The sequence below is a fragment of the Eumetopias jubatus genome, unplaced genomic scaffold (genome assembly GCF_037043125.1).
Source record: "Eumetopias jubatus isolate StellerSeaLion01/CBP00866 unplaced genomic scaffold, mEumJub1_p1.0 scaffold_6, whole genome shotgun sequence".
In the NCBI taxonomy this organism is placed as follows: domain Eukaryota; kingdom Metazoa; phylum Chordata; class Mammalia; order Carnivora; family Otariidae; genus Eumetopias; species Eumetopias jubatus.
In genome coordinates, this window is record NW_028274812.1 from 136,466,401 (window position 1) to 136,485,589 (window position 19,189).

General features: G+C 47.4%; 1 protein-coding gene across 5 annotated transcripts in view; it reads left to right on the plus strand.

Moving 5' to 3' along the window:
* The window catches only part of JARID2 (jumonji and AT-rich interaction domain containing 2), a 248,870-nt gene that overhangs the window by 184,331 nt on the left and 45,350 nt on the right, over positions 1-19,189 (plus strand). For all 5 annotated transcript variants that reach the window (XM_028107343.2, XM_028107346.2, XM_028107345.2 and 2 more), the window contains one exon: positions 13,582-13,758. In XM_028107343.2, the coding sequence (XP_027963144.1) occupies positions 13,582-13,758 (177 nt within the window). The remainder of the gene's footprint in view (positions 1-13,581; positions 13,759-19,189) is intronic.

Here is a 19,189-nt window from a genome sequence, read left to right on the forward strand (position 1 = left end):
GACTGCGTTCCCCGCCAGGTGGAGAGGAAGACCCTGTTCCCAGGAGTAGAGTTAGCAGCTGTGCTCCATGCTGCAAACGGCTTTCCATTTCCCAGCCTGGTTTGGGGGACGTTTGAGGTGACCAGTGCCATGGAGGGGAAGGGGGTGTTGGAGTCTTCCTGTTTCTCCTTCTATTCTCATTTGACACTTAAGTCCCCTTTCTTGGCTTCTCCCCACTGTCTCACAGATCATCATTGCTATAGCTTTAATTTTACTGCCTGACTTTTCCCGATCCCCCTTCCCGAACCCCACCATCACCACCACACAGGGGCTTTGCCAACACTGTGCTTTGTCTTTTGACCCCCCCCCGCCCCGGGCATTGTGAGTGGCGATCGTCTCCTTTGCTCAAGTTTTGTAAAGTCTGTCTGAAGTCACTTCGAGTGAGGTTCTCACTTTTCACTGTACTCCTTTGGGAAGAATTTAAGCAATACTTTCCAAGTACAGTTGACCCTTGAACAACACAGATTTGAACACCACAGGCCCACTTCTACGAGGGTGGTTTTTTAGTTTTGTTTTTCATTAAATACAGCGGTGTGTGTATTTTCTCTTCCTTACAATTTTCTCAGTAGCGTTTTCATTTCTCTAGCTTACTTTAAGAATACAATATCTAATCCATGCGGCATACAAAATACGTGTTAATCACCTGTTTATGTTATGGGTAAGTGTTGTGGTCAACAGTCGGCTATTACTAGTTAAGTTTTGGGGGGTCATAAGTTACAAGTGGATTATTCCATCACCCCTAAGTAACCTCCATATTATTCAAGGGTCAACTGTATATAAGTGGTGAAAATAGTGGTCCATTTACGTGAATAGGACTGAGGAATCAAGTGCAAAGTCGAGGATAAAATTTTGCAATAAAGGTTGAGTTTGGATTTGCATGGTCTGTCTTGGGAAACTGGCTACTGTAGGAACTAAGTTCATCACGGTTGTTGATGAAGAATGTAAAAGATTGTCAGAGAGCCTCTGTTGGCCATGGGAGGTGCAGAGGAGTGTTAGAATAGAGAAAGCCATGAGTGTGGAGCTTTCCTCTGGTGGGGTTGGTTGACAGAAAGTGAGCAGGAGGTCAAGGTCTTTGCTGTTGGTCATTTTGGTGGGGGTGGGGCTTGAGGTTTAGGGTTCTGTACTTAAAAAAATAGTTTTATGAAATAAGTTACAGCAAGATTTCAGTATGGTAGAAGTTTTTCAACAACTATTTGAGAATTTCCACCTTGTACCCCATCATTCCTTAACACATTAGTGTGTATTTTCTTAAAATTAAGGACATTCTCCTTTAATGACCCAAATTAGGACATTGACAATGATCCGTCACTACCACTTACAAACCCTCATCTTGGATTGGCTTCAGATGCCCTAGAGAGAGGATCCAGTTTGGAGCGGGAGGATCCAGGTCCTAGTTGGGCATTTTTAATGGTCTTACTCTGGAGCATGTCCACCTCATTCTGTGTCTTTTGTGATCTTGACTCTTGAAGATTATAGGCCATTTGTTTTGTGGAATGGCCCTTCATTTGGGTTGTCGAGCGTTTCCTCATCATTAGATTCACGTTTTGCATTTTTGGCCAGAATAGCACTTTATAAGTGTTTTGTTGGGAGGTTCTTTGAAACTCCATACTCCATTTCTCATCAAACACTATTCATTTTAAAAAAAATCTGTGTGAGCTCAATTCTTATTTCATTCAAAGGGTCATAATCCATTTTTTAAAAAAAATATTATTTTGGGGCACCTGGGTGGCTCAGTCAGTTAAGTGTCCGAGTCTTGGTACTGGCTCAGGTCTTGATCTCATGGTTCTGGGTTCGAGCCCCACCTTGGGCTTCACACTGGGCGTGGAGCCAGTTAAAAAATATACACACGTGTGTGTGTGTGTGTGTGTGTGTGTGTGTGTGTGTGTGTGTGTATCTCTCTATATATCTATATATATCTTCATTGAAATTTTTTTTTAAATTTTAAGTACAGTCTGCCTACCCCCCCAAACGGGGCTCACAACTCCAAGATTGAGTTGCATGTCCTACCGACTGAGCCAGCCAGATGCCTCTTTCTTGCTCTGTATTGATGTTTAGATTGTCCCAGGTTTCCTCAGTGGAGCCCCGGCGTGCTGGCTTCTTTGTCCTTTCTGCCCTGTCCCTGTCCTCTTTGTGGCCTTGCTTCTGGGCCCGTCACTGCTCCAGGCTCATCCTCATTTCCCTTCCTCGGGTCTGGAACCAGCTGCTTCTCCAAGGAGCCCTGTTTGAAGTGGCAGCGGCTGGGCCTGAGGTGTGCTCTTAGCTGGAGTGTCCTTTCTCTTAGGTGCTTTGTGAATGTGTGCGGTGTTGTGTGCGCACGCACACACGTGCACAGGGACTCGTGTGTGTACCATGTGCTCATTCAGTGTATCTAGATGTAGGTCCACGTCTGTGTGTGTATTGAAATCCATGAATTAGCACCGATACCTCCGATTTCAGTTTAACATCTGTGGGTTCATTCTGGTTTTTGTCCTTTTCACGTTAAAGACTGAGAAACCTGGCTCTTGTTATCCCTACTGGGTTTGTTCATTTGATCAGTGTTTTCCAGCGTGAACCCCCCCCTCCCCACCCAGTGTCTGCTCCCACCCCTTCCTTCGCCATGTGGGACCCTTGTGAACTTGCTTGGCTCTGACACTCCTGATTGGGCTGGTGCCACCCCCCCCAACCCCATGTGAACACCCTCCTCCCCCTACTTTGGCTCTGACATCCCAACCTAGGCCACCATCGTTACTCCCCCCCCTCCCTCCCTGGTCTCCCTCCCACTGATTTAGGAATGACGCCTTAAAGAAGGGAAAGTGAAGAGTTAACATTCACGTTGGACATTAGAGGCTATTGAAAGTTCTCAAGAGACTCCCTCCAGACATCACTTGGCCTGGACCAAGGGGAGATGAGGCAGGTGGCTCATCTCCATTAGGTTTTGCAGAGCTCCCTGCTGAGATTCTAGGGATCCCAGGGGTCGAGGGTGAAGATGGAGAGGAATGTGTGAGAGACCTGCATGAGAAGCTTGCACGCTGGGGTGTCTGTGAAGGAAAGAGTGGGGAGCATGACCAGCGAGCCCTGCTGGGCTGTCATCCGTAACGGAGAGACCGTGGGACGAGGTGCTGGGAGGAAGGAATTTGAGTTAAAGCAGTCTCTGAAAGGGTTAACTGGGCCCTCAGCAGCAAGGTGCTTCAGGTAAATAAAGTTCAGGGGTGGTGGAACTCTGCTTTTGTGCCTTTGGTCACACGTGGCATCTTAGTGCATTCAAAGCCAGATTTAACCTGGAGCTATGACTCCTATTTACTTTTCTTTAGGGAAAGGCTTCACTGATCTTGTTCCGTTAGGATGCCAGAAAATTGGCTGTTGAGAACTGAATTTCGTTAGGAACATCTTTACCGTGGAGTGGGTGCAACTCATTTTTTTAGAGAGGGATTTGTGTCCTGTCTACCTGTATATGCATTATTTTTAAAAAATCCCTTTGTGGTTTGGGAGATTTGGAGAAGGACCTTGATGAGAGAGGCATGCTGATTGCTTAGGTAAATGGCATCTAGGGAAAACGTTACCCAGTCCCCAGTTAGGTCTTTGCCTTGCCTCCCCATCTTCTCCAAAGTTGACAGCTGGGAATGCGACTGTAACAACTTACACCTGCATTCTAGCGCTTTCTTCTTGGGTTGCAGATTCCAAACCACAGAGAGCTTGTCAGAGCCCCCCCCCCCCACTCTAGGTTCTGCATAAAGAGCCCTGTCCGCCCCATCCGTCTTGGGTGATGGCGGGCGCTTTTAGGGGTAAAAATCAGCCTTTAATAAGCTCCTTATTTAGAGGAGGAGAGTCTGGCTGCAGAAGTAATGAGTCAAATCAAATGGATTATCCATTCACAGCATCCTGAGATCCCAAGACCATTGCCTTCTCTCCACACTTCCATCAGGTAGTTTGAACGAAAACCTTGGGGGGAGGTGGGGAGTCTCTGTACCATTAGTAATAACTGGGATTAGTGTATATATGTAAACATGCCAGCCAGCCACTCAGGGTTCAGAAGCCTTAGTGATTTAAAAAATCTGCTTCCAGGCCCTCAGAGACCTTTCAGTTCGGCTCGGCAAGGGACGTGCTCGCTCTCCTTCCCTATTTAAGATCATGACCTAAAATTTCTAAAGGAACAGAACATGGAAAGAATAGTGCAGCGGGGCTTGAAGGGTTTGCCTGCAGTGTATTTATCTTTAAGTAGCTGCTTTGAAGGGGGTCCACATGTGCCCTGCCTGAGGCGTAATTAGTATCTTCGCCGGGTCCCCTCCGAGGGGGCTGTGTGTCAGTGCACTGTGCCCAGCGACTGGTACCACCACCGTGCTCTGTCACTACTCTCGTTATTCTTAATGAGCTGGGTCGTCTTCCCTTTGTTCTGACTATGATTATTAACAGATTAAAAAGCTTAGCGCAGTAGAGCAGTGGCAGGTTAAATGATTGTCTTATTTACATTTTTCTCTTTATGGGGCACTGGAAACAAGGGGGATTCCCAGAGGGGATTCCTGAAACACACACACACACTCACACACACACACACTCACAGACACACACTCACACACTCACACTCACAGACACACACACTCACACTCTCTCACACTCTCACACACACTCACACTCACACACTCACACACACACACTCACTCACACACACTCACACACACTCACACACACACACTCACACACACACACACACACTTTGGGTTCTCATGACAGTGGGTGTCACAGACCTGCGGATCGCAGAGAGCTCTTTTGGGGGGGCGGTGTTCTAGGTAAAGGAACAGCACTGTCCGCCTTTGTGCAAAGCAGGGCTTTCTGTTTGGGGATTTGCCTGCCTTTTGTTTCTAGAGTCTTAGAGAATCTTCAGTGATCAGCTGTCATTCAATTGCTAATTAATTCGGCAGGCCTCTGTGGAACCCTTTTTATATGCTAGACACCTAGAAAACAGAGATGAGGAACAGGAAAGCTGAGAGGCTCAGGGCAAACGTGTGGAAGCTGCCAGGGTAGAGGTATGTGTGCACGGCGCACAAGCCGGAAGGAAGTGCCTGGGACAGCCGTGCAAAGGAAGGAGCACTTGAGCTGTCTTTGTGGAAGGCGAGGGGGGCAGGCCCCCGCCGAAGTACGGATTGGTGTGTTGTTTGGGAGGCCCTCAGAGAAAGCAGCAGGGAAGTGAGCTGTGTTGTCCACTCCTGCGGGCCTTGGGCTAGATACTTGGGCCCCAGTGGGGTTCTGCAACTGACAAGGTGATTTACCATGCCTGGGCCTTTTCAGAAGGTGATCCTGGCTGGCGGCTCGGTGGAAAATGGCTTGAGGCTGCAGAAAGGCCCCCCTCCCTCCACTACCCCGGGTGGGGGTCAGTTATTGAAGCATCCAGGTCCAAGGCCTAGAATCTCCTCTCTCTGGCAGGTGACTCAGTCTGCGATAAGCCTGTTTCCTCATTTGTAAGATGTGTAGGTGGTGTCTGTGGCCCCTGCCCCTTGCTGTGGGGTCAAACTAAAGCTCCTGGGCATTCAGTAGGCCCAGCCAGGGCCTTCGGTGGTCATCCCCGAGATAAGGCAGGATTTGAGATTTAGGGAGGAACCTTCCGAAAGACCAGCAGAATAGCCAAGATTGCAGGTAGCCCGCCTCCTGGGGAGCTGATTCTCTAAAGCCCTTTGCCGGCCTTATTGACAAGGAGAACATACAGAGATAGAGGACTGACTTTGGGTATTGAGGACGATCATTTGTAAGTAGGGCAAATGCAGAAAGCCTGGGGTGGTTTAGAGGTCACAGAATGAAAGGGGATTAACCTGCTAGAAAGCAATTAAGCAGTCCTACTGCAAGGAACACTTCAGCGCTAATAATGAACTTCGTTGAGCAAAATGGGAATGCTGTTACATTAGATGGGATCTTTGGGGAGAAAGGCCAATGCCACAGTGGTACACAACTCTTTTTTTTTTTTTTTTGATGGCTCCTTCTGAGACGTGTTGCATCTTAATTTTTGAGCGGTAGCAGAGAGAAGTCGGATCCAAAGTGATATTCTCACCGCCTCGAGGGCCAAAGGGGCCACCTTCTCTTTTCTCCAGATAGACCAGCCTTTATATGCTTGGTTTTCCAATTGAGTCTGTGTTACGTGGCTGAGTTCTGCTGAGCAAGCGATTTATTTGCCAGGATAGTTTAACAGGCTAGTTGGGAAGAAATATGAAACCATGGAATTCTTCAGCGCTGAGGGAGGGGAAGGATGGATCCCTTTTAATTGCTCTGCGACCTGATCAGTTAAGATTCCAAGACCTTTTGCTCGGAGGACTGGCCCTGCTCCAGGCCAACTGGCCTCTGACCAGGCTTTGCCCTCCCTGAAGATAAAGCAGGCTCCCTCTTCCCCTGCCACCCGCGCCTGGCACAGAGACGGTGGTATTCCTCACAGTCGTCTCTGTCCTACTCCTTAATTTCTAGAGATTCTGAAATCCATTTAGAGAAGGTAGATGGCGGTGGGGGGGGGTGGTTTGGGACACTTTTAGTCGGGACAGTCCTGTTTTGTTTGCTGGTGAGCACGTTGCTGGCCTGTGAGGCATCATTATTCTGAGACCACTAAAGTCCTTGGTATTGTTAACCTTAAAAATAAAACTCAGTTATTTTACCAGCAAAAACGGACTTCTGTGGGGGACAGCAGGAAATTGCAATTCGGGCATACACAGACCACAGCATGCCATCTGGCAAACCCAACAAAGAGGAACATTTTGTGGAGGAGGGAGTCAGGAAGGGGTTATTGTGAGTCAAAGTACATTGGAGAAAAGTAAAGAGTTCAGGGTGCTGACCATTTCTCAGGGGCTGAATAGCAGGGGTGGTCGATTTCTTCAGGAGATGCAGTGTGTGTATCTTTCCCTGTTGGGGCCTATAATTGGTGACTCTTTCCTGTTGCCCGTTCTTCTGTTGGGGCCTGAAAATGGACACTTCTTCCTGTAATTTACATTGATGGTGTCCTGGCTCCCCTCTCTAGCCTCCCAACTCGAATGCGGTCTCCCTTTTCTAATTTTCACAGTATGCGTGTCCCCCAGGCAAGGTGACCCCGCCTTCAGCGTTCAGCGTCTGTTAGGATTTGTGGATGCTTTGCATGATGAAGAGAGCACAGACTTTGGCCGTGTTCAAAGAGTGGCCGTGTGAGCTTGATAAAGCTACCTTCTAACTTGTTTCCACTTCTGAGCTTGATGGGTAGAAGTTACAGGGAAGGCCGTCCTAGCTGTTATGTGGTGTGATCGTGTGGTTTGGTTTTTTTGAGGTAGAGCCAGAGAGCCCTCACTGCATTCGATTGGGTGTGTATTTGTGTATGTTTTAAGCCATGGGCATAGATAAAAAACTTGGGAAAGATTGTAAGGGGAGGGTCCCCCCCCCCCGCCCCTAGATTTTTGTTCTTGAACTGCTTGCCTTCCCCGTTTAGGAAAGCAGATGGGAAATTGCTTTTGCTCCTACCTGTGTGAAGTTACCTGACGGGCTGATGCTATAGTCCTGAGTCTTTGTCACTGAAGTTCCAGTGAGAGGGAACTTGTGGTGCTTTTGTGTACATGACCTTATACCCTTTGGGGTCATCACAGTTGTTACAGCTGAAGACCTCATCCTCACTCTACGGACAAGCAGACGAGTCTCACAACAAAGAAGCACGTGACTGCTGAGCTGACACTTTGTTCTAGATTTTGGGATTCCATGGAGGGTCTTGTTCAGTGATTTGGATTTGCACATATATAAAGAAGGAGCAATCCCAGGATGGGGCAGCATCGCGTAGGCAGCTCCTTATCCCATAAGGAATTAGGGGCTCTCTTTGAATTTGGCCTCTGGCCTGGCGGGCTATTCCCCACAACCTCCTGCACGTACCCCTGGTGGTAACCAGAGATGGCTTTAGCGGAGGTCTTAAAATTTTACTATAATTTTAATTACCTTTCCTTTAGAACAAGTGATACTAATTTTCTCCTGATGTTATGCAGGTAAATCATTGAAGGCACAAATGTGGATCACTTTAAAGAAAACACACAGAGAGGCTGGGTATGGCAAATAATCTTAGGGCCCACGGAGGTGGATGAAGTTGGGGAACTCGTTTTGTCAGTTCTTCTTCCCAGGTAAATTATGAAGGCCGGTCTGGAAGAGACCAGGAGACCCTGCCGTTCGCTGTGTCCTAGGTGTCACACAGCCTTACAGGGCACTTTGTGTTTCCCTGGGGGGGGGGTAAGATGAGTATGTGGTATGTCCATAGTTAGGTGAATGACCCAAGGCAGTTGGCAACTGCGTTTTTCTGTGACTCTCCCGTGTCCACGATTGGGGCTTTCCGATAACTCAGGAAATCCAGAGACAACTATTCCTCTACCCCCCAACCTGGCCCCTACCAGTTCACTCTTTTGTTTTAAAATTTCCTCATAGGGTAGTAGGGCCCGACTGCTTTTCGTTCTGTTTGTGTGACCTGAAAGACCAATCATGAAAATGCCAACCCGGTGGGCCGGCTGGGTTTATTAGGTCAAGCTACAGAATTGGACTCCCCCGCTCAATGACAGCATGCAGGGAATCCCTGTAGGGTCTTCCCAAAATAGAACGGAGCTATGTTTAGCTTGTTAAGATAAAGAACTGGTTGGGGGAGGGAAGATAATGGGAAGGAGGGCTTGTATGTATGTGTTCATGATTATGATTCATAGAGAAGAATCCAATTTTATAGAAACCACAGCCCAAATTAGAGAAAGCAAGCTTTTGGATTAAAATGATTTCTGTTGTGGTTGTAACATACCACAGTTTGATTTTTGTCCAGATGAAAACATTTGGTTTTCACTTCAGTAAATATTGTGGAGACATTGCCAGCTAATTCTGAAAAGTAATGAAATACGGCTTTGGCAAAGCGCACATGCATTCTGTACTCCCGATTCCACTTATCTGATCCAAGTTCAGATTTTTTTTTTCCACATTTGCTAATGCACTTGAATAATCAGAGGAGAAAAATCTGCCTGTGATTTTAGGAGAAAACTGTATACGCTAAATACACTTTTATAATTTACTGGGTATAAAAACTCCCTTGCTCCTCCCCAAACACCCCACACGTTCCGTAAGTCTTTTTGAAACCGTCACCTTTCATTGATTACATCTCTAGAGCTACAGTTTGCAAGGGAGACAGGATGTAATTCTGCGTGGTGAGTCAGCCTCACTCTGTTGTTAATTAACATCGCGAATGGCGCTTGTCCCTTAGCGTGGGGAGACCACCCTGAGAACACTGGGGGAAAGAGCTCATAATGGGGGCCTGTGGAGACCCCTCGTTTTCCCAGTCTTCGCTGGTGTGCAGCAGGTGGTAGGTGAGTCCTGCTGTGGGAAGGGGAAGATCTCTCTCAGGAAGCTTTTTCATGTTGTGAAACCACACAGCCCCCTGTCCCTGGTTTTTCCTTTCCCTGTAGCTCCATTCCTGTTTTCCTGAGTGCTAGCCCCGCCGTGAGCTTTCCCAAGTCTGCCTCCTCGGCTGTCTAGAGTAAAGAATTTTCCCTAATAAATTGTCTAGAGATGAAGCTTGCTTATGTACCCGGATCTATAAGGTGCATACTGTTTTTGGTGAAAACTTTAAAAGCATACGTGCTCTACTGTTTTCACATACTGAACACTGATTGAGCTTTTTGTGGCCTCTTCATCAATAATGAATGATTATATAATACACCCATTCACCCCTTTTAACCTGAGGAATGTGGGGTAGTTTTCACTAGCGATAAATAACCCAGATTGCTTTAGGGTTTATAAAATGCCCTTTCCTTCACCTTTTGCGTGTGTGTGTGTGTAGCAGATTCCTCTTCCTCTTAACTCATCTGTAAATTAGATAATCAAGCTTGAATCTAGGCTAAGAAGAAATGAATGTGCTCTGTGTGAATGCCTTTACTAGTTGTGGTTCCTTACAGGCTTTTTGCTTCCTTTTATATATTTGAAGTTGTTACATAGTTATTCTCCAGGTATTAGTATATAACAGTGCTTCTCTGTCACCTTGATTATTTTTAGTGTGGCATGAAGTAATGGGATGATTTTACTGGTTTTATCTCTGCGAGAATGAAAGCAGCTTCTGCTCTTGGCCACTTCCCTGGTTTGTCTTGATCTGAATGCTGGCTTTGCCAGTGGACATGCCAACAGCAGGGGGCTTAGAGGGATTACATACAGTAGCCACCTGGTGACAGAGTACCAGACCCTGTTGAATTTAATGTTTTCTGCTTGCTTCAGTTGGACTATAAAGTGAGTGAAATGTAAGGGTATGAGAAAAATTCTGGAGGTCTGTTCTTCTGGGGCAGAAGCTCACAGTTCGCGAGGCCACTCCTGGTGGACGGGGTTAGTGGTTGGCAGTGGCTTCATGAACACAGGCTAAAGGACAGTAAGGGCCATACCCAGGAGGAGCCGGGTTGTTTGTAATGAATGGCACCTGCCAGAGGGGAGAATTGGTATAAGCCGAGGATGTGAGCTAAGGGCATCATCTTGCCTTGGAATAATTACCTGCCCCCCCCCCCCCCGTTCATTATTGTTGAATATTGAGCCTTTTTCAGCCACTTAACCCTTCTCTCAGAAGTATTCCTTCCCTTTATCACACTGGCCTCTCCATTCCCCATCTGGTTTGGGAACCCTTCGTTACCTTTTCTTTGGTGACGCTCTGCCTTTGGGTCCAGACGAGAGGTCAGTGGTCCTGACTAGAAGCACAGTTGCCTCTTACTGTGAGGACGCTTATCCCCATGCCCCCGAACTTAAGGCACATCACCTCCTTTCTGGCCCCAACTGCAGAGCCGGCTCCCCCAGGACTTGGTGGTGTTTGGAGTTTGATGTTTGAGAATGCCCCTCAGAGACACCCCATCTCCATTCTTCACACCTTAGCTGTCCCTTGTGTTAGTTAGCCTCTGACTTTCTTCTAGAATACCGGGGAAGTTAGAGCAGTTTATTTGTATTTGGGGAGAAGCTGTTAGAACAGATACATTCAAAAGATTGTTATTTGCTGCCGTTGTGGAAGAAATTACCCTGTGTTCTTTCTTTTAGGAATATTAACGCTTGGATGCGTCTAGACATTTCCTCCATTTTAGTTCTCTGGAACATAATGTTCACCCCATTCTCAAAATCTTGAGTATAAGGAATGGGGTAGTTGCTCCGTGCTGCTTTTCCAAGGTTTGAGTCTTTTTAAAAAAAAAAAAAAATCCTCAACAGATGCTGTTAAATGGAAGTTAACTCTTTGTTTTTCATAGTTGCACCTGGATTGTTTTTTAGCAGATGCTCTTTGAAACCTAGACCATTTTTATCAGTCTTACCCCCCACCCCCAATTGACTCCCCAGTGGCCTTGGTTGCAGAGTTTGCTACATTTCCTGTTGGGAAAGGAGACCCAGGAAGGCTGGAAGGGCTGGGGTGAATCCCTTAACAGCACATCCCTTCCCCTGCTGACACACACACACCAATCCCCCCCCCCCCCCCCGGGGGGCTGGTCCACAAGTCCAAGATTGAGCCTAGGCTCTTCTTTAGAAGAAATCCAACATGGGTAATTTTATCTGGGAGGCACTTGAAGAGATGCTTCCCTCATTACCTCTCGTTTCACAGAAGAGGGAAATCTGATGACCGAGCCCCACACTTCCAAGCGTTGAAGTTCCTTGCTAGGTCTGTCCGACAGCACCTAACATGTTGCCTTCTGTCATGTTCTATGCCAGGATGAGTTGGAGCCTGTGGTGGAATGTCTGTGTCTGTCCGTCTGCCTCATGAGTGCTAAAATACAGTTTGCCCTGATTTTTCTAAAATACATACAGTTAGATTTGGGAATGAAAGATCCAGCAGGATTGGTCATTGGACTGAGGATGAAGGCACGTTACCTTGTTGTGCCCACCTGTGAATGGAGAATCCTAACTGCGGGCTCCAAGTTGAGAACTGGGAAGGGTGCTGTCCCCTCTTCCTAGTCGCTCTTGTACTAATCCTATTAGAACAAGTATAGATAGGTTGTTCCAGGGGAAATAGGGCTAGCCATTTTCTTTTTTCCTTTTTTTCTTCATCTGTAGCTCCTGGTTTATAAGAACCTTCCTTCCATTGAAAACTTGCTTCTAATCGGAAATGATCAAAGGGGAGGAAACGAGCAAGGGTAATGGCTTTTCAGATCATAGCCAAGTCTGTTCTGCCACGTACATCCCTTTGGAGTTTCATTTCTACCCACTGGTGTGACCCTCCTAACTTTTGGGGTTTTTAAAATGCAATAGAAGGAAGGAAGAATAGAATAGAAGGAAGCAGGGGGCTTGGAGGTGTCTGTGTGGTCTTTGAATTTCTGCAAGACGGGTATTGGGCTTACCACTTCTCCCTGATGTTGCCCATTTATTTCCATAACCTTGTTGGATCATGTGGCTTGGCAGCCCGACAGGGATGATGTTAACCTTTGTGTCTGAAGTTCGAGATCTCCATTGGGAAGGAGAACAGATTGGTCACCTGGGTCATAGTTGATACACTGGAGTGTTCATTCACCAGAAAGCAGGCGAGAGAAGGAATGAATTTCACGCTTAATAGTTCTTCTGCTACTTGGTAGTAGCTCTCCCCAAAATACTTCATGGTTAAAAAGCTTGAAGTTGTGGCCGGAAATTAATTTGGGAGATTTTCTTTGGATTTTAAGCAGCCTCTGGTCCTAAACAATAAACCAGTGAGTTGAGGGATCGTCTAAATTGTCATTGTCTGATAAAGAAGAACTATATTGTGCTTCTTTGTAATACTGAGCTTATCTTCTGGTGTTACTGCTTTTTCTTAAATTCAGAAGTGAAAACAGCAGAAGGTTACAAGGTGTAAAAGGAGTGAGGGGTGTGGGTTTTGCTCTTAGGAGGCTTTTGTTTTGTTTTTAAATCCAGCACTTGTAGTTTAGTCTTGTGCTGGAATTTATTTTAATAATTATACATGCTACTAACCTGATCATAATATCGAAGTAGCTTCCAAACATATTGTGATTTGGGGGAATCCCCGTCTGTGCTTGCTTTGGGCAGCACATATACTAAAAATGGGGGAATGCGTGTCTGTCATTCACCCCCTTGTGAATCCAAGACTAACGTTACCTTATATCTGGAAGCGTCCTATTCTGTTATTACTGCTTGGTTTGTCTTTCATGTTTAAATTCATTTGCTTAAATTCATGTTAAGTCTAGTGAGTTAAATGCATAACCCAGAATAGTTTCTTCCTCTCTTCCTTGACATTGTAAGTAGTTGTCTTTAATTTTACTGATTCCCGCCTGCCCCACCCCTTTGCTCAATTCAGTTCTTGGTGGTTGTCACCCCCCGCCCCCGTCCTAACTATTCATATGAGATTTAAAATTTTTGATTTGTTGTTTTTAGTGAATGGCATCATCCCCCTGTTGGGGGGGGGGGTTGCTTGAAATCCGTTGAAAGGACACAAATGGGAGTTTTATTTCCTGGGGGATATTTGAAAAATAAAAGTGGCAGTAGAGATGAACAGCTCTGTTTTATCTGCTCGGGCAGATACAGGTTCGTCCCTTAGTAAATGTCTCTCTGTGTAGCGCCCCTTCCGGAAGGGGCGAGTGCCAAGGCCTGTGTTGACGAGCCCTCTTCCTTCAACCCACCCAGGTTCTCCTGCGCTGCCCAACAGCATGGTGTATTTCGGAAGCTCTCAGGATGAGGAGGACATCGAGGAGGAAGACGATGAGACGGAAGACGTCAAAGCAGCCGCCAATAATGCTTCATCTTCATGCCAGTCAACCCCCAGGAAAGGAAAAACCCACAAGCATGTTCACAACGGGCATGGTAGGTCCACTCTCGATTTGGGGTAGAAAATGCTGGAATCCACAGCTCTGGCGGAGAGAGCTACAGTGGGTCATCCGTCGAGGTAGAAGATGAAGATGAAGGCCGCGTAGCTTTTGGGTGGCAGAGCTAGTTCTGGGGACTTCTCTAGGTGTTGGGCACTTGCAGGGCAAAGAGGTGGGTGCAGCCCAGTGTGTTCTAGGTGAACAGATTGTTAAGGCACCGGTATGGTTATTCTTGCGTGGTGGAGGGGATGATCATTCCCGAGTGAGCTGCAGATAATGGGATTCGGAAGAGGAAGAGATCGTCTCTAAACGGGGATGGCCAAGAAGATCTCGTGAAAAATCTTTTGTGATCAGCTTACAATTACTGTGATTTTAGCAGGTGAGGTCATGGAGAGAGAAAACCGTTGAGCATGTGGAATCAAGTAAATTCACCTATATTATGAACCAGACTGATTATTTTTTTTTCCCCCCTTGAGGGCAGTGTGTGGGGGGAGGACAGTAGTGGATTTCAGGGCGCCTGGGTGGCTCAGGCGTTAAGCGTCTGCCTTCGGCTCGGGTCATGGTCCCAGGGTCCTGGGATCGAGCCCCGCGTCGGGCTCCCTGCTCCGTGGGAAGCCTGCTTTTCTCTCCCACTCCCCCTGCTTGTGTTCCCTCTCTCGCTATCTCTCTCTGTCAAATAAATAAATAAAATCTTTAAAAAAAAATGGATATCAGTGAGGAATCAACTTTTAAGTGAGTTGGCCGTGGAAAGTGTGAGGAAGTGTTGTAATTGGAGTTGTGCTCTGAAAAGATGGAGCTGGCGTGGGTTGTGAGGATTGCATGAAGGGAAGGGACCCAAGGAAGCGGGGGGGCAGCTCAGAAGGCTGGAATTGTGGATGGTTACCTGGCCAGAGGTAACCAGGGATGGAGCGTTCCTCGCGGCACTGCAGCCGGGGGGGTTAGGGGGTGGGCTGAGAACTGTGGCAGGGGTAGGGTTGGGAGGAGGACTTGGACCAACTGGCAAAGTAGGCAAGAAAAAACAGGCTAGGAGAGGCAGAGAGTCAGGCCTGGAGTCAGGCTCAGAGGATGGGGGTGGGGAGGTATTACGGCCCATTTCCTGTTGCGCCCCTACCAGGATGCTAGGCATCCTGTTTCATTCAGGGCTCAGAGACCCTGTGAGCTAGCCAGCCCCTGTCTGTCAGTAAGTGACTGAGGCAAAGGCAGATTGCTTTGTTTTCCTCTCCATGGCTGTGCACTGAGCTACGGTTGTCTTTCTGGATCCCTTCAGTAGGGGCTCGAGTCCAGCACAGGCTAGTTGTGCTGGGGACATGCCTGGTTTTCCCCGTTGTTGAGCATTTCTGCCTTGTCACTGTAACAATCATTTGTCCTGCTTCTTGATTAGGACTGTGTTTAGGAGGCATGCAGACATAGTGGAGGGATGCAACCCTCTTTTTAAGAACCTAGAGTTGGGGCGAGGGGGTTAATACTCCCAGTGCAGACTACAAAATGCTGACTTGATTTTAAACCTCAGAGGAACAAGGTTTCCCCCTGCAGCTGTGGTCCTCAGGAAGTCCTGCCAGTCAGAAGAGAGCTCTGTATGGGAGTCGGGATACGGGTGTCGGCATAGAGCTGAACTTGCCGTGGACGTTCATGACCCGTGGTGCGTGGCCTGGTTGTGGGACGGTTGTCCCAACTGTGTCTGTGTGTGTGTGTGGCGGGGGGTGGTTGTTCTTCAGGGTGCCTGGGAGTGACTGACTGGAGTTGGTAACATGCCCTGCTGGGCAGGAGGAACAGTTCCAGTGTGGAGAAGGGGAAATGGTTGATGATTTTAGATGTGAACATGAGATAAAATAGATCAAGTTCAGAATGATGCCTCCAGCCGCTGAGCTGTCTGAAATGAAAAGAGAGGTGACGAGGGTCCAAGGAGCCCAGCCAGGAAATCACCCCCGGGGGTTGCTGGACGTGGGAGCAGAGCGTGGTCCACGTGGAAGCAAAGCTGAGCAGGTTTTCACTGCTGCCTGGAGAGCCAAGGCTGGAGGTAATAGAACAGGAATTAAGAAGGGAGGTGATTTGGGGGTAGTTAAGAACTTTTATTATCTGCTGAGTTTGCAGGGATGGTGAGAGACAGAACTCCAGAGAACAGACTGGGAATTTATCATTCCAGAGCTGCTCACTGATGCAGCCAGAAGGGGTGAGCTTTCTGAGGTAGAATGAAGCTGCAAAGCAGACTTGTGGGGATTCTTTTTGTTTGTTCGAATTCTTGAGGAGGTGTTTTCTAGTTGCACTTTTGGTTTAATAGGAGTCGAGAGTAAATGAACAAAACATGAAAATAAACTCTTCTCAGTTGGTCTCTGTGTCCATGGGATAGAAATATATTTCATTAGGATAGCATCAAAATGGTTCCTTGATATAATTTTTCATTGTCTCACTGTGTGGGGTGGGTGAATTCATCAGTCTTTTAGGGTTTCTGGACCCAATTCCAGCATGGGGGTGAGTGCCCCCCTTTCCCTCACAATACCCAGCGATTCTGGGTCACCAGCAGGGTTCCGAGAATTTAACTCCATTCCAACACTACCTGCGTGGAGATTGCCTCGGATTCCACAGGTTAAGGGCTCAGTCCTGTAAGACTGCTCCTCATCCCCCCCACCTCAGATGAACCACCTGTTACATGGGCTTCTGATGCACCAGCTATACATTGCAGGTTCCAACAACCTCCCCCTCAGGTTTGGTTAACTTGTTAAGAGTGGCTCACAGAACTCAGGGAGACACTTACCTTCACCAGTTTGGTAAAGGATAAGATAAAGGGTACAGATCAGCAGCCCTATGGAGAGATCTGGAGGGTGAGGTATGGGGAAAGGGCATTGGAGCTCCATGCCCACCTGCTCTCTGCATTTCTGTAGGTCTCCCAGCCCAGAAGCTCTTAGAACCCCGTCCTTTTGGGGTTTTTATGCAGGCGTCATTACATAATCAGGATTGACCAAGTCATTGACCACTGGCAGATTCCCCCTCCAGAACCTCTTACCTTCCCAGAGGTCGGGGGTGGGGGTGGGGGGTTGGGCTGAAAGTTTCAGTCCATTGCTCCCATGGTGGGTTCTGCTGGCATCCAGCCCCTATCCTGAGGTACTTCCCAAAGGTCTCCTCACTAAAATAATAAAAGATCTCTGTATCACTCTCAGCGCTTTGGAAATTCCAGGGCTTGGGGAGCTGTGAGCCAGGAATCACGGAGCAAATACATATTGTTTTTTGTTTAAGATTTTCTTTATTTGAGAGAGAAGACAGCAGGAGTCGGGGAAGGGGCAGTGGGAGAGAATATCCAACTGTGCTGGCTTCTCTGGGGGATACGGTGCAAGATAAAGGGGAACAAGGAGCATGTCCAAACCTGCTGGGCTTCATCAGAGCGCTGACTCTCTCCATACTTAAAGCCACTTCCCAAGCTTTCCTTGATGAGGCTTGTAGAAACCAAAAGTTGCAAGGCCCTTTATTTCCTATCTGTGCTAATTCTAAAAATGCTCGTTCCTGCGGGTCTACTTCTAATGACTGTTTTCTTCATTCTGGGTCCTCCATACATCTGTCTCATCTTAAAAGTGTATTTCCTATATTGTGTGTGACAGTGTGCTATAATCTCCAGTATATATATTTGCTGTCCAGGGAGTGAAGTTTCTTTTGGGGGCGGGGCCCCACTCTGATTCTCCTGAAGTCATTGACTTACAGCTTTGGTTAGATTGAGTTCATCTGTGATTAACTCAACCCCCACCACCTCCAGCCCTTTGTCTTTTTGGTTATGTCAGTTTTTGAGCTGGGAAGGGATTGGCTGCAGTTTCAAAGGTTTGCCTTCGGATTCAACCCCAGTAGAGTCCCAGAACCGATCCTAGTGAGAACCCATGGGGCTATGTACCCACCTAAACCGGGGGAGGGGGGTGATGAAGAGACCACTGCAGGCCCAGGTGATCTGTCCTTGTGTGTGGGTGCCTGCCAGATGCCAGCACCTCCTGCATGTCATATTGTCTGAGACCCCGGTCTTATTTATGTAGTCTCTCATAATTGTGGTTGCCCATTCCCACACCAGGCACTGATCCCCCGTGGGCATTTTCCTCTGGGATTCCGTTCACCTGCTCTTTAGTAGCCCCGTAGAAAAGTAGGAATTTGTATTATGTCTGAGCTGGTAATGTTGCCACGGGCATGGAGACCTTCCACGTCCTTCCATATCCTAAACCAACATGGTGGTTAGTAAAGTTATTCTACTGTGAGGTGTTCAGAATACCACACACATCACATAGAAGTACCAACTCAACTCCATTATAATATCTCTTGCAAAATTAGTTTGTGAGTTTTTTTGGCAAATGTTAACACCCGTGAGTCGAACAAAGATTTTGTTTGCTTATTCCTGAAAATGTTGTATTTGTGAAGGACTTGGAAGGGCGTTCTGGAAATCATTTTTCTGGGGAAGTGCTGAAACACAGAGCCTTACGGAGGGCAGGATCTTGCCACGTTAACCACTTTCTCGGAATTTTATGGAGTTAATTTTTGTGTCCTACATAGAATAAGTTTAACTTAAGAGCAGATGGAAAACATGCATAAGACCTTGTGCTCATTTTTGTGCTTTTGGAAGATAACCCAGATGAATAAGGGATATGGACCTTCCCCCCAAGGGGCTGATGGTATGGGACACTCCCTGTGGAGAATCCATCGGAAACTGAGACATTCAGGCTCTCTCCGCGTGTTTTCCCGAGCACACAGGCTTAATGTCTGGTTCCTGGGTGCCCTCCCCCCGTCACTGTGTGTTTCTCACTCTTCCTGTCGCTCCTAGTGTGGCCCCCTGTCCTATGACTTAGATAACCCTTCCTCACACCCGGGTTCAAACGTCCACGGTAGGAAGGGGCCTAGGGAACAAGCAGTCAAGATACTTGAGTGTTTGGACTCTCTGAAAAGCGGTGTTCTGTAGTTTCTAGCATCTGTTCACCAGGCTTTGTGAATTTGTTTTCCCTTTTCGGACATCTGAGTACCCAATCTTTTGTAAGGTCACATGGAAAGAAAACGGAACCCGAGATTTCATTTCTGGGAGTCCTCTAATGCAGAGAGCGGGATGTGCTTTCTCTCCCTGCCCGTCTCCTTCCTGAAGTAAAGCACTTTCCTCGGCAAAGCGTATTCCGTGATCACATTGGCATTTTGGGAAGATGAAGTAGGATGGCATTTTGAGGGATGGAGTGTGCACAGCTTAGAGGCAAAAATAAAAAGAGACCCTTTAAGGGACTACTGCCTTTGACCTTTTGTGTTGATGAAACCAGGAGATGCGGCAGGAGGAGAGCTGAGCACAGTGCTTCCAAGCCCAGGCTCCGGACTCTGACCCGCCTGGCTTTCATGTCTGCCCGTCCTCTGGCCACAGTTGATAACGGCCTCGGAGCAAGTATCTTACTATTTCTGAGCCTCAGGCTCCTCATCTGGAAGGTGGG